Consider the following 15329-nt stretch of genomic DNA (forward strand, 5'->3'; position numbering starts at 1 on the left):
TGTGTATGAGAACAAGATGTGGAATTATTCAGGAATTAATGCAAAGTTCGGCATTGGAGTAAGAAAGAAGGTGGACATCTTATAGCAAAGATATGAAAATAACAATACCATATTCAAAATAAATAGGAAATGAGAGTGGAGAAGACCAAATGGTGAAATTAGGAACAAGATGGAATGTATCCTCATGACAAACCACAGATGATCAGGAGACGGTTCTGTCCGCAACAAATTAAACGCATGCTGGAGTGATGCAAGATCAAGTTCAACATTTCCAAACATGGCGCAAGTACAGTTATAGGCAAAAACCAAAAAGTTAAAACTAAACATTTAGTTCAGGGAACAGGAGATTTGGACCAATTCTAAGCAACAGATCGAAATCCCAAAATTAAATATCACTACTTCAAATGACATAACACAAATGCTCAGTGCTATGAAAGTCAGGTATAAAGTAAACACCAAAAAGGAGAATAAGTAATCTGAAAACATGAAAAGCATGTTGAACAGAAATGAATAGGGATAAAACTGTAAAATAAAAGAAAGTGTCGAGAAAGATGACAACAGTGACTTGAGATGTCACCACAAGTAATGGGAGAATTAAATAAAGAAAAAGATTGATGGATAAATTACAGTGGCCCTACAAGAGCAAAATGGAACAATGCATGCTGGAGGAATGATAACACTGTGGGAAGAGTCTATGCAGATCTCCAGACCAAAATAAACCTTATATTCCGGGAAACAAGGCATTTGGCAGATGAGCAGTATTAAAAAGGAAAAAAACCTGGTCCAGATAGACTAACTGTAGACACCATAGGACAATCTGGTGTATCAACATTATTGGGCCTGTTTTCTAGACTTTTACACAGAAATGAAATATCTCAATTGTGAAGTGATTCCTCAATAATTTTTCTATTTAAAAAAGGGAGACAATCGGTTTGAAAAATTGCACTCAGCCTATTTTCACATGTATATAATTGTTCACCAGTGAGGAAGTAGGATTTAGAAAGTTTGTTTTAAAACATTGGCCATATGCATACTATCCATCAGATTTTAAGAGAGACAATATCAAGAACAATTAAGCCTGGCTTTTGTAGACAAGGAAGGCATTTGGGCAAGACCCAAAATGATGCCATCACGCAAGCTCTCAAACCAAAGCGTAAATACAAATAGCAACCAAAACCATTTATAAAGATTGAGTTTGCATGTAGAAAAATCAAAACACAAATATGAACAGGAGTTACTAAGAATCCTCAGTGACAATGGAATATATTTTCTGAAAATGGGATAGAAGAGATGAAGGAAGACATTTGTAAAGTATGAATATAGTCTCAAAATTGCTGATGACGGTCATTATAACCAGTGAAATTAGTTAAGAAAATTACTTAAGAATGAAGGAAGCAAAGTTGAGCTAAAAATGAATACAAACAAAATAAGTCCCATAAAACAAGTTCACTGAACAAAAATAAATAACTGGATGAGCACAACTGGAAAACAATACAGAGTATGTGTATTAGGTAATTATAGAAGGCAGACAAGATTAAAACGCTGAAATGAAGAGGGAAACAATAAAACAGGGTGGCGTCCTTTCGGAAAAATTTATTTGATAGTAAAAAAGCAACATATGTGCTTGGAGCAGGACGTTTTCAATAAGTGTCTATTACCTGATATGATAGGGATAAAAAAACGGGGACCAACACTAAGTGAAATGTATGAAAGAACACAAAGACTCATGGAGATATGGATGCTACTGGGGCAGGAGAGCATGGTTAAAAAGGGACGGCCGATGGACAAGATGTGACAGAATGACAAATGGCAGCCAAGAGAGAAAACACTGCAAGAGGACAACCAGCACAGACAGAGCGCTGAGTTGAGTTTCATGTACATTAACTAAATGGATTATGGCACTGTGAGACCATAAGGGATCGACAGAGGAACTTCATCTGATAAGATGGCTGATATTGTATTATAAGAAAAGGAAAAAAAGTCATGCAATTGGATATTATGCGACGTTGTCCATCATGCATTTGTCCTCGGAGGTGTTTATCGATAATGGTAGCAGTTTTCTAAAGGGAAAGTCCCAAACAACAACAAAACTTGATACTAAAGTTTTTACTTTATTGGATAAGTCTATAGGAGATACCGTGCCATCTTTACATATGGATAGACAACTAATGTATGAGCGCTATCAAGTTTAGCTGAAAATTGCATACAAATACAAGAATACCAATGGCAATGTTTTAATACAACTGGAGCCCTGGAAAATACATTCCCAGTGACATCACAACCATTCATTCTGCCTCACCTGAAGCCGTTGAATGGATTCCTAACATCAACTACGACTGCTTCCCCAGCCATACGAAGAAGCACTAGGTGCAGATCCTATGATGTTTTTTCATCTGCACAAATATCTCTTTATATCCAAACATTAAAGCAAAGATAAACCAGAATAACGGGATTGACTTGTCATAACTAACACTTATCTGTGCTCAGGGTTGGGTAACAGGATGAATTTAGTACTTCTGGGATACCACGTCAGGCTGACGTATCTGCACCAAGGCTCTGATTATGGGATTAATTTACCAAAAACTAAAAAAAATCGCTTCTGAGAAACCACTGCAAAAAATGATCAGTGCAAAGTTTTAGAATATAATCCTCAGGCAGATGACAGTATTTTGTGAACATTAATTTGCAGCCACGAATCTGAGTATCGTATAATTCGTGTTTCACTATAAATTGCAATTTCTGCCCACCACAGTTCATTTTTCCCCAGACTACATACTTTCTAATCGTCTCATTATGTCACAGTTGATTGGTGCGGGATGTATATAAATTACTGATCACACACCAGTGCAAATAGTTAATGGAGTAGCTCCAGTGGTCCTCGATGTGCCAGCAGAAGGATGAGAAACACATGCCCACATATAGCCAGGGCACCTTCATGCCAGATATGTCCCCGTCGATGTGACCCAGCAACGACTGGGGCAAGACTGGCATGTTGTTCAGATTCCACCCACTGCTGGTGTACTCCTGTCACAAGAAAAAAAGCAGCCAAATTATTTTCTTCCCTCCATTCAAAATCAAGTCGTAGCTTTATTAGCCCAAGTGTGCAAATCATAGTCTAAAATGTACAATGAGCTCTACAAAATTACACGTTTACCACAGCGCATCCCTGTTTGTTAATCACCACATGTAATGGTCTAACACACACAATGGAAGCCAATGGCATATTCGAGATACAAATCACTTCATAACGATTAGTGAAAATGTTGAAAATGCACTTAAGCAGCAATTCTCTGGAAAATACAATGTTCCTGAATAAAATACAAATTCGCCAATGTTTCGTCCAAAAAAGCCATTATCAAAACGTCAACACAGAAAAGCAGATTACGGCCTGTGTTGTCAAGGGGAGCTATATACATTATAGTTTGCTAGATTCATATATGCTATTTGCTGCGGGAATAACACTAGTAACCTTACAAAAAGGTAGTCAATTAAGAGTAAACATTTATACACACTAGCCTTTTGCCCGTCCAAGGACGGGTGTATTGCAGTAGATCTGAAACTTGCAAGCGAAAAGCAGACCGCGACGTGATATTCATTGCATCCATTCGTGTGCAATTTGTAAGGCCGCTGTGACAGATTTATTTAATTTTAAGGTTATCATCCCTTGTTCATCGTGACGTTCTTTTTACTTCGATGTCTCAACAGCGTTACGGAGATCGCGTGACGCGAGGGTTCTGTCTTTGTAGTGAGGGTTATAAGTTGACGCTGAGGAGGGGGTAGGAGGCGCCTCACCCCCCCATGTGGAGTGACGTCACCCGCTAATAATTATTAATGGCGGAGGGAAGGGGTGTCCATTTAGAGAACGTCACCTGTTCATGATTATTAACGAGGGGGGCTGTTCGATGCGGAGTGACGTCACGTGCGGGACACACAGACATTCTTGGCTTGTTATAGTAGTAAATGTATACACATACCTCTTCCTCCTTGGATAATTTCTTCTTCCCATTCTTCACAGGAAAGCCGCTGCCGTATTCCTTGGCCTGCACATCGGCCCCATACTCAACACTCACGTCCTCCTCAATGCAGCTAACCAGCCTCCAGAACTCTTTCTCCACGAGTTCAGTAGGCACCATCTGGCGACAACAAGCACATTCAACAAGAGCCTGCTTTGAAAACAATTGAACCAATTACCCAACTTGGTGTTTGACTCGAATAAAACTAAATTAGAGGCACTTTAAGGCATTTAAAAGTTCGGGCTTACGTGAACAGGCATGTTGAAGTAGTCCGATTTAAATACATCCGCCATCTCTCCGAAACTGCGCAAGGTGTACACCCTCTTCGCCTGTTCAAATCCAAATGCCTCCTGAGGCTTGCTGCATTCCTACAAAAACAAAACACAGGTTTTTGAAGCAAATTAAACCAAGTACAGTAAAATTCTTCCATGAGACTGGGCATCCAACAATTTTTCAAACTTATATATCTATGCTTAAACGAGTATTTTTGTCTAGATCCATTTCTGAATGACAAATGATTATTGTAAACACATTTGTATATATTGTGCAACTCTTAGGACATCCTAACTTGAGGAATCCACTTCATGGTGTACAAATGTAAACTTATTTTTTAATTACTTAAAGCATTATATATACTTGGTAGTGCGTTTAAAAATAATGTATAGATAACACCACACAGATGTGTTTATTTGCCTTCTCACAAAGACAGTGCCATCAATCCACAAATATCAACTAATGCCATCCTCTGCGCAAAACACAACAGGACCTCCGAGTTAAAAAATCTTCTAAGATTTGTCATAAGTCCGGCAGGCTTCAATTGTAGTAAGATCATTAATGTTATAGCCGAAGATGGATCGTAAGCCCAAGTTATTACGGGTGTCATTGTGAGATCGCTCCGCTCACTCACGTAAGAGCTGTTGCTAGGGATTATGCCATCACTCCCACTGCACCAGCCCATCACCTGCCAGGAAGACAACCCCATGCAACATAGCCCGGCATGACATCACCCATGCAACATGGCCGGCATGACGTCATCACTCCACACACTTCAGCCAGTCTGTGGCGGAGTTAAAGGATGTTTAGGTTTTTGAGATTACTTAATGTTATTAATAATGTTATCAATAATTGTTATTTTATTATCAGTTAAAATTGACTTACAAGTGGTCAGAACCACTCGTAAGATTTTACCTAACTTTGAAAATACTTAATGTCGTTTCCCCCTTATCTACTCGAAGCTATGACAAGTCTGATCTTAAACCGGACTTACGCCGTTTCGATAAAGTCGCAAGCTGTTTTATACTCTGGCCCTAAGTGTGCATGACCAACATCCGTAGGATCAAGTGCTTGTGGAAATGTTTATTTACCTGAGCAACACACTTAGGGCACCTCCAGTCCCCCTTCGGGACATCCTGCAGAGGTGGAATGAGGCAGAAGGTGTGGTAGCTGTCGTCACAGCCATCGCACAGGAGCAGTTTAGCCTCATCGTCCCCTCGCCCGCACACCAGGCATTCGTACAGGTCCACCTTCGTGCGCAGAAAGTAGGAAAAATCAGAGGGGGGGAAACATCCTCGGAAACTTTTGAGCACCTGTAAGCCTTTAATCTTTACCAGATAATTTTAAGCCTAACAGAAAGGAATCGCTCATGGTCTATTCATGTGGAGTTAAAGCATCGTTGAATAAGACCAAGACAATTCTCTTTAGGGCTCCATTATTTACAAATGTAACCAACCAACAGTTTAGAAAGCATGGGTCACATTAAACGTAAATAATGCCCGATGAATAGTAGGGGCTTTTTAAGCATGCCACTGCCAGGTGTGGCAGCTAATGGTTTTGTACGAAGTTATCAAAAATAGTTCAGATCAAAATCACCCAAGAACACATTCAAAAAGTTCAAGCTTGACTGGTTAAACAAGAAAAAAGTAAGCATCCATTCTAATCAAAATCCCCCTTCATCATTTCCCTATTTTACAGAAAACCTAAAAGCAATTCACAAAAAAAGATCTGAAAATAGTGTCAGATGTGATGTAAAAAAAAAAACTTGTTTTAAAAGCTACTTCTGAGCACAAGCAGGTGTACATCTCAGACAAAGTTTTTTCCAGCATATTTCCACCCTAACCCTAATTGACATGCTAATTATGTGATTGCAGGACACAAATGACTGATGGAACAGAGACACCACCTGAGTGGCGACACTTTAATGTCATTCAATAGTGGGCAAAAATGTCATCACCTAACACCTATTCTAAGATGAATAAACAAAAACATGATTTAATTGCATTACAAAGTAACAACTACCATAACAAACCGTATTAAATCAGAAATAAAAAACACTTTTAAATAACATGCTTTGATAAGGACTAGCTTAAGATGAATTGCGGGTGTGTCCAGCCACGTGATTGTGGCTCATTGTGATCGGCCACCAACATCTTTAAAATGAGTCTGGGCACTGGGCATGCACTTGAGAAGCCCTGCATGGGCTGTGTGCAATGCAGCCTGGCAGTCAAAACACGATGGAATAACATTTAACACAAAACATTTACATTTGGCTTCTGTTTGCGCTCAGCACTAGCTTTTTGGTGTAAGTGAAGACCTGTTTATTTACGTTTGTGCTCAATATTTATTAAGTTTTAATAAGCTTTGCGATGCTTACATTCGCAATAATATCAGCTTCTTTAAGCTGCACTGGCTTCAGCTCCATTTTGGAATCCTTCGTAGAAGGCACCTTTTCTGAGATGATGGCAGTCTGTGGTTCAGGTTCAGGACACTGGATGTCCATGGAAGGTAGAGCTTTCACATCATCCAGGCCTCGCTCTCCACCTTCTACAAAATTACAAGAAACAGCATATTTGGGGTCACCGAGTACAACAAGAAATGGGCATGCAAACCTGAACAAATGAACAAAGTGAACCACTTTGCAATAGACGTGAAACTTTTACAAGAACTTTATAAATACTGCACAAATAAACATCAAATTCTGCTGTACCACTATAACATTAAAGAAAGATATGTATACAGGTTGCTAAACTTACCACTTTCCTTTCCATTTCGATCTTTTCCAGTTAACAGGCCCAGGCCTGCCATTTTGGGACCTGCCCCAAAGATTTGAAGTTTCCGTAGCTCCGAATTGGAGCTCACGTCAGCATCAATTGGATCGGGCTGCAGTTTCACATTCCCAGAAAAAAAGATCACGATATTACAAATGAAGAGATCTTCAATGAGTATCAATATATTTAATGAGGACCTTGCATTTGGAATGTTTAGCCCATTTCATTGAATGAGTGTTTTCCATGTAGAAAGAAACCAGCGCACCAGAAGAAAACACGTGTTTACAAGGGGATAAAACTCTTAACATAAACATAGATTGATCCAAGAACCCTTATGCTGCAGCATTGCCATCTTCTGGCCACCTGGTAGCCCAGCAGATTTGGCAGATTCACAAAATGGTGTGATAAACTAAACCTTGCTTCCCAAAGTGTTGGGTTACAGGCATGCACCCCAAAACCCGACTCTACACAACAAATCGTAACCGTGGGAATAATTAAGAACAGAGCTTGTAAGAAATCAAACGGGGTAGAACGATGATAGAGTGGTAATCGCGCTGTGCTATGAAGTCGAGAACCAGAGTTCGATTCCCACAAGGCATGAGGCTTCATCATCCATTGGTGGATTGAAACTGGCTAGAATTAATTATTTACTTGAGCTATGAAATGCTGACCAGTGTGTGCAAGTACAAGTTCTCACCTCTGTTTTCATGCGGTTTGCACGTCGCCCGGCACAGTTCATCTTCCCGTGTTGCAACGACTGCCTTAGCGGGATGCTGTGTGGTTTATATTCTTGGTCTTTCTCATCCGGCTCATACTCTGGCTTCGCAATGCACTGGAATAGGCCGAGGCGTATCAAATCAGCACACGGCGGGAATACTAATATGCAAAGGTGGTCAACAAATTCTAAACGCTTGGACGTGAATAATGTACATGGGGTGCCACTTTGTAACTGATATCAGGACAAACCAATAAACAAGAAAAATGTATGCCAAGTGTCATGCAGTATCAAGATTTTTTTAATCCATCTGTTAAAAAAAATGCTAAATCTTTCATGAAAAGCTCAGACATGCCAAACGCAATAATTAGCAATGCAGATCACATGCAATTAAATTAATCCAATCCAAAAAGTTATATTCAGGACCGACAAATTGTTCAAAACGTCACTAATTATGTAACAAAACTAATTCGCCAATAACAATGCCTTAAAAGGAAAAACATTTCATAAGGCGATGTTTCAGCCAATGGGCCCTTCACAGAGCATGATAAAAATGCTCTAAAAAGAAACATACTATGAAAGGTCATTGCCAGAAACGATGCCTATTATATATTTTTTATGTTTTCGTTTTACGGCAGTTGTTATTGACAAATACGTTTGAGTTCGTTATTTGTGCTTGTGCACGGATGCCAATGCCACACCACAATATCATGATTATTTTTTATTTATTTTGAGCATTTTCCAGTAGTAATGTCAAAAATTTCCAGGTAGGGGAAAGCAAGCAGGGTTCAACTACATTGCACGTGGATGTAAATATTTGGCAGTGGTTCTCAAACGTCCGTCCATCTGACCCTCCACAGTGCGCCTTTCCAGGTTTACCAAAGTATGCGTGAATATGTAAATTAAGCCACTAAATGTTTCACACTCTAGGTGGTCATCAGGACTTGGGTTTCAGAAACGGGGAATAAAGTTATGACGGCTTGAACAATATTTAATTTGTCCAAGTGAATACATCGCAAGCATAAAGAATGGGGTATGTATGGTAGTATGAGGACTCTTTCAATGGGAAAGTGGTCTTTTTAGTTCACACATTAGGGAGATGTAGGCTACAGAAAAAAATGCATCAATAAACATCCAACACTGGGCTAACTTTACTTATAAAAATTAGTCACAAGACATTTGTGTAATAAGAGACAAAAGAAAGGAAGCAGAGGGAAACGTTCATACACAATAAGACGGAGACACAAAAAGGAAATTATACTTTTTTCCATTATTGCGGGAAACAATGCTTAAAACATACCTCATTGTAATTGAATTCTGCAACAGCCTGGCCGATTGGTGTTTTCTGATTGAGGCTCTGTGCTATTGTCTGGTTTGAAAGTCAAAGCAAAACACAATTATACCATGCTGCACCTAACCCAGCTTGAAAAAGTCATTGCACTGCAGCAGACTTAAGTCAAAAGAACTGCCTCAGCTGTACTGGACAAGTAATAGGCTGTTACTAGTGTCTGATGTCCCAATTGTGTACCATAAACATTCAGCATTAAGGCCTCAAATTTACCTGTAAATCCTGCCATTGGGGTTTGTAAACATGGTTTTGATTGGCAGTTTGCAGCTACCGGATTTCAATATATTTATAGAATTTTTTGAAATCTGTTAATACATTTTGAACCATAAATCCCCATACGGAGTCAGTTTCATCAAATTATACCAAAAAAAAGCGAAATCAATAAAAGGAGTGCAGTTTTTTTACCGACTGCAAATAATATTGTCATTGTCAAACCTACACACTGTAGCTGCACGGCTTATATTGTCAGGAATGTGGGAGTGGGCTCAATGTTCACACCAAGTTATTGGAATACAAATTTAGTGGCAAACTAGCAACATGCACATCCTTTGGACGTGACCATCCATCCCTCACAGCCAGCCAGCCAAACTTTTAATCGTATATAGAGCCCTGAAAAAATATTATCTTATAGAGAGCCTAGTCTTCTCCACCTTTCAATTGCCTTCTCTGTAGTGTATATCCAAATAATATCTATTTCTCACTTTTTGTCTGTTTCGCTATTCCTCTTGTCGCCTCTTCTACATCTCCCTCCCCCTATATTCCTTTCCTTCCTCCACTTTATCCCATACACTTCACTCCACTCACCCCTATCTCCCCTTGTTTCTCTCATCCTCGCGCTCCGAATTTCCATCTCTCCCTTTCTCGTTTAAATCTCTTGCCTCTCCCAAATTCTCCCTCCCACTGCTCGTCGTTTTCATCTCCTCTTTCCGTTTTGCTCGCTCTCATTTCCATTCGACGCCCTTTCACTCTCTCCCTGCCCCTCTGTCTCTTCCTTCCTCCTATATCTGCCTTTCTCACCCCCTTCTATCGTAATTGCATGGCTGGGACAACAGAGGGTGGGAAGGCTTGACAGTCAGCATGCACGAATCCGGCTCAACGTGGTGGGATACGGGTGATGTCATCGTGCAGATGTGCGCTATGACGTCATTACCACGCAGAAGCACTTGCGTGTCAGCCAACCAGGAATCCAGCGAGCAAAACTTTTTTTAATGTAGTATGAAACTCCAACCACGGGCATGCTTACTTAATGTAAACACACTAATCAGATTTCCCAGAGTAAAAACATTTAATTCTAATTTTATCCGTGTGAAAAACTGCCATATTTTATTTTAGACCAGCACAATTTCCCACCACTGATAAGTCTATTGTGGGATTTATATCAATAATCGAATATTAAACAAGATTTGAAGAACAGGAGAACCCATTCAACTGGCAGCAGTTATAAAAGCCACAATCCAGCAGGAGAACAGGGCGTTATAATTTGTCGTCAATTTTTTTTTACAAAGCTTTCGTATGGGCAGCATACAGTAATTGGATAAAATAATGGCAAAGTGTCGATTCTAGTCAGAATTTGTATACAGCATTCTAGTAAAGTCGATGGATAAAACAATGGCGGAGTGAAGTGTTGTGGTGCAGTCTTACCGAGAGGCTCACGCCAGATTGGAAAAGGTTGTGGGGGTAGAGGATTCGCTCGTAGTGCACACGGAGCAGTGAGCCCACAGCCTTTCCCGTCATATATCCCATCTTTGCTGCCACGCGTGACCATTTCCTGTCTTTGCACACAATCTCAAAGCCTCCCTCCTCTGCCACCACCTGCAGCAGAAACGATGCCAAAAATGTCACCAACTTCAGCATCTGCACTTGATGCTTTTTTAACCATTGGCAATTTGACCAGAGGCAAAAAATCATACCAGTAATTTGTGACTCAAGACATAAGTATCATATTTCGTGGGAGACAATTGACAGAATATTTTATTATTTGCGCTGGTGCACATGACTGGGAAGAAGACACCCACTTTCTAGCCTTGTGCTTTGCCAAAACTCAACTTACACGAATAAAAATACAGTGTGTATGTAATATGCAGAGGATCAGTACATTTTGTTCAAAACATTGTGTCATGCAGATCTGCTCTATTCTATCAAGTCACATCTTCAATGGAATTTAAGACCGATAAGTCAACATTAAACCGAGATACATTCTGTAGTCATAAGGAATAACACACTTAATTCAATGTTTATCAGCCACATGATAATGTAAACAATATTCCTAACAGCAGCATCACCATCATGAATTCTTCCATTCTCTCCCAAACGTACTTGAGGGGACCAAGTACTGAACTGCGTTGCGAATTAGGTAATTTTTTATTGAAAACAGACTTCATATTTCATGAATACAATGTTTGAAGGAACCTTATCAACTGCTCTGTTTCAACACCTTTAATATATTGATGACCTACAAACCGGTAGAGAATTTGCATGAAAATTCATATTTATGTTTAAAAGCAGGAACGGTAAAATATATTGAGCCTATAGAAATAGGCACCGATTTTTATATCATCTAAAAAGTAAAATGTGGCCACCACATCTGATTCTGTTGCCAATAGAAAATAAAAATAGATTTAACAAAAACATCTGCAGTTATGATCAGCATTATCGCAATTTGTCAAGTCAAAATAACATAGTGTTTGTGGAAATTAATGTGAAATACCCTACACTCAAGCTGCATTTGTCACCTCATGCCCTTGAAAACACGAGGACCTCAATACACATCTTGACACAACTGGTTAAAACAAAGCCTTCCACCGCGCTCGTTGGCAATGGAGACATCGGCATATTTTTATACAAACTTAACAATATGAACAACCGTCAAGAAAGCGGGCTTAAGAGTACGAAATTAAAAAAAAAGTCTGTCCACAACACCTTGCTCAGCATGTAGAGGTCCAACAGCTTTCGCTCCAAAATGGGAATCTTCAAGGTAGAACCTTGTAGCTCCCAGAATTTTGCTATCTGATCCAGAAAGTTGAGCTTCACTCTCGTTTGGGCCTTGAGCAGAGACACACGAGGAAAACAGATTGGAAATCCGAACATCAGTCCAGTGCTTGAGCAACAATATAAAAATCTGCATTAAAGCTACGCTGAAAATGAAGGCTTGTGCCAAGCATCTGTCAATGTGACACAAATAAAATATATTAATCGTGGCCACAATTACACAACATTGTATTGAGGCTTTGGAGAAGAGATGGCCGTTTTCATGGACACAAAATGGGAATTACAGCTAGAAATTAAAGCGAACAGTCAGACATGCTCGGTGTCTTTGACCATCATAGAATTAAGTATGAACACTTATGAATTGTTACACAGCCTATTAAGACACATTAGGCAGCCATAGTTTATTTACGATCATTAAACTAAAGTGGAACAAAACAAAGGTTAATGTTGTCGATGAATCCATTTTGCTCACCTCTAGTTCATTCAATCTCTGTATTCTTGGCGTGAAACGAAAATTATCAACATCCACAGCAAACGGAGGCTGCCACTCCTGGAAAACATTAACACGTTTTTATTATTTTGGGAAGATAAACATGTCACATACACTATGCATTTAAACACCAACATAGGTTACTTTCTTTAAACATACTATAGAGCTATTAATACAATATTCCTGGAACCACAAAAGGTATAATGTTTACGTACCAATGGCGTTAAATTTGCATGCCAATTTTGGTTATAAAATAAGCCATGAGAAACCCTGAACACAAAAAGACTCAATAAGAAAAACAAACTGCACATAAGCCATAACTACAACGAATATTAAGAAAAAAACATTTAATATCTGCACTGCAGAATATTATAAATGCAAAATGTCACCCCAATATGAAAGGTTGTTAATACAATTCTTGGGTCAGGTTAAATCATGCTGTTGTGTAACTCGCAAAAAAGCAATGGTATTTTACCGGGTTTAAAAATTGTTGTTGTTGTACCTGCACTGTAGCCTATTTATAGCTGTATCACGATTACGTTGACAAAAAATCCTGCCCATATTGTAGGAAAAGCAATATTTGTCGTGTGGCTCTTGAAATTATGAGTCCTGATGACAACAATACTCAAACGGTACAACAACGTAATGTCAGGCAAGAACCAATTAGTGCCAAACATCTGTTCCCGATTAGACAACTCTTTTCACGAGAGTCCACCCATGGTCACTAACAATGGGTCACGAGGCACTGGAGGCACTGAGAAGTACACCTCCCATTCAAAGCCGTCGTGGGTAGCGTTAACATTGTTTTTCCCCGTTTCAAAGGTGACGTGCAATTGAAAACAAAGCGTGGTAAACACGTGACTTAATTTTCCCTTCTCAAGTTGTATTCATGCTACTCAGTCGAAGCCACTTAGAGCCCCACGCCGATACAAATTTTAATGACTAATTTGGCGTATGGTGGGAATCGGTAGGTGATAATACATTTGCATGGTAATTGCCATGCCATAATTGAACATGCGTAACCATCATATTCTAATGTTGTCCCACCTCTACTCTTCTCCCAGTAAGATGTGGACAAGCCAGGCCGAGTTAACAGTAACAAAGGCCCTGCCGAAAAGCGGCTGAGGTTCAGTGTTCACGACGCTTAGGCTGGGCAGATGCTGGACAGCGTTAAAATAATCATCACTGCCTTAATTGACCATTTTGTATAAATTGGTGCCTGGGTATTTGACTATCTATTTTGTTTGAATTGTATTGTAATTGTTACATTTAGTATATTAATATTATTGTCTTCTTCCTGGGCCTAATTCCCTGAGTACTGTATTCAGTGTAAAGTACTGCATATCTGTTTACTGAATTCGGCTAGTAGTAGATAATCCTGCAGTAACTCATTCGTACAGCAAGTGGAAATGTTGGGCCTTTAAGCATTGTATTTAAATGTCCAATGCACAGATTCAATTCTATATACTGTAGCTTTTGAACAAATGAATAATTACTGTTATTATTATAATACCAAAAATGTAATTTAAGTTACTCTGCAAAGTGCATTTTTTATTGACAATATGTTATCATGCAATACTGCACCATATTATTTCCAATAAATGGAGAAAAAAATAATGGAGTTGTTGACATAAAAAGTATCCATGTTGTTTGCCAACTTTTACTTAAGGAAACACCAATAGGACATGCAGCAATACCATAATGCAAGAATAACCAACCACTATATTTGTTTTATTTAGAAATGAAATTGATCTACACTCATGACATATGCAACCCAGCCCATGTGTCAAAACTACTGTTTTACTGTGCTATAGTTTTTGTTGAGAAGTTTCGCTTTAACAATAAAATAATTACCCTAACCGCTTATGAAATGTCTAGATTTGCATGATATATGGGTGTCTGAGCCACCAAGATGGCTTTTTTTGTCCCTTGTCTTCATATATACTCCCTATATGTACGTCAACACCCAACAAAATGTCTGCCATTTTGTTCCACGAGCAGCTGGCCAGCAAAGGGCTCACAATAAGCCACGTTAAGCAAAAATGCCACCTAAAAACGGGGCGTTCGATCAATCCACATTTCTCTCGAATATCATCTGTAACTATAAAAATATCTAAGAAAGTGTCTACACGTTATTTTAAAAAGATCAGCTTGTAACAAAAAAAAAGCTCACCATTAAATAATGGCATCACATAAACATTAAAGTAATAATAATGATCAAATCATACCTCGATTTTCGATTCTTAGAAAACCACCTCGTAAATACAATGGCTTTAAGAATAAAATGTAGATTGTACAGCTGACATTGAAAACAATATTACGTGGGCAGGGAAAAAGGAAAAACACCAACACGTAGTTTGGCCAAAGAGCGAGCCAAAATGCTATCCTTTACACTATAGTTTTAAATGACCTCTGGCGAGCACATTCATATCAAATTATAGTCGCAGTATTAATCCACACGGTTACGCTCAACAGTTGTCTCTTAAGTGCCACATATTTTGTTTCTTTTGTTCCGTTTTGGCACAGCCAAATACTGCCACAATACAGTGCAATTTTACCTTAAACATCGGATCGGCTGGCTTTTTGCGGTGCAAAATACAGCTTCAAAACACAAACAAGTTCATAAAAATGACAGGGTTGATACAATTTCATTAAGACGAGCGCCGTCACGGATGTGACAATAAGCCTACGTGTATGTCCGCCCCGTAGTAATGGCCCTATTTTTTTCCCC

General features: G+C 39.1%; 1 protein-coding gene across 5 annotated transcripts in view; it reads right to left on the minus strand.

The window, feature by feature from the left end:
- Positions 1–15329, minus strand: part of LOC133351766 (lysine-specific demethylase 5C-like) — a 36302-nt gene that overhangs the window by 19846 nt on the left and 1127 nt on the right. Inside the window, exons 2-13 of one of the 5 annotated variants that reach the window (XM_061567257.1) lie at positions 12581–12658; positions 12040–12162; positions 10762–10932; positions 9073–9141; positions 7755–7889; positions 7043–7169; positions 6736–6833; positions 5378–5536; positions 4921–4974; positions 4262–4381; positions 3975–4133; positions 2843–3024 (exon numbers count right to left, since the gene is read on the minus strand). In XM_061567257.1, the coding sequence (XP_061423241.1) occupies positions 2843–3024; positions 3975–4133; positions 4262–4381; positions 4921–4974; positions 5378–5536; positions 6736–6833; positions 7043–7169; positions 7755–7889; positions 9073–9141; positions 10762–10932; positions 12040–12162; positions 12581–12658 (1475 nt within the window). Of the gene's footprint in view, positions 1–2842; positions 3025–3974; positions 4134–4261; positions 4382–4920; positions 4975–5377; positions 5537–6663; positions 6834–7042; positions 7170–7754; positions 7890–9072; positions 9142–10761; positions 10933–12039; positions 12163–12580; positions 12659–15329 lie in introns of all 5 variants that reach the window. The other 4 variants (XM_061567254.1, XM_061567256.1, XM_061567255.1 and 1 more) reach the window with 4 other exon arrangements.

Source organism: Lethenteron reissneri, chromosome 38 (genome assembly GCF_015708825.2).
Source record: "Lethenteron reissneri isolate LAM-NWPU_2019-01 chromosome 38, ASM1570882v1, whole genome shotgun sequence".
Classification (NCBI taxonomy): Eukaryota; Metazoa; Chordata; class Hyperoartia; order Petromyzontiformes; family Petromyzontidae; genus Lethenteron; species Lethenteron reissneri.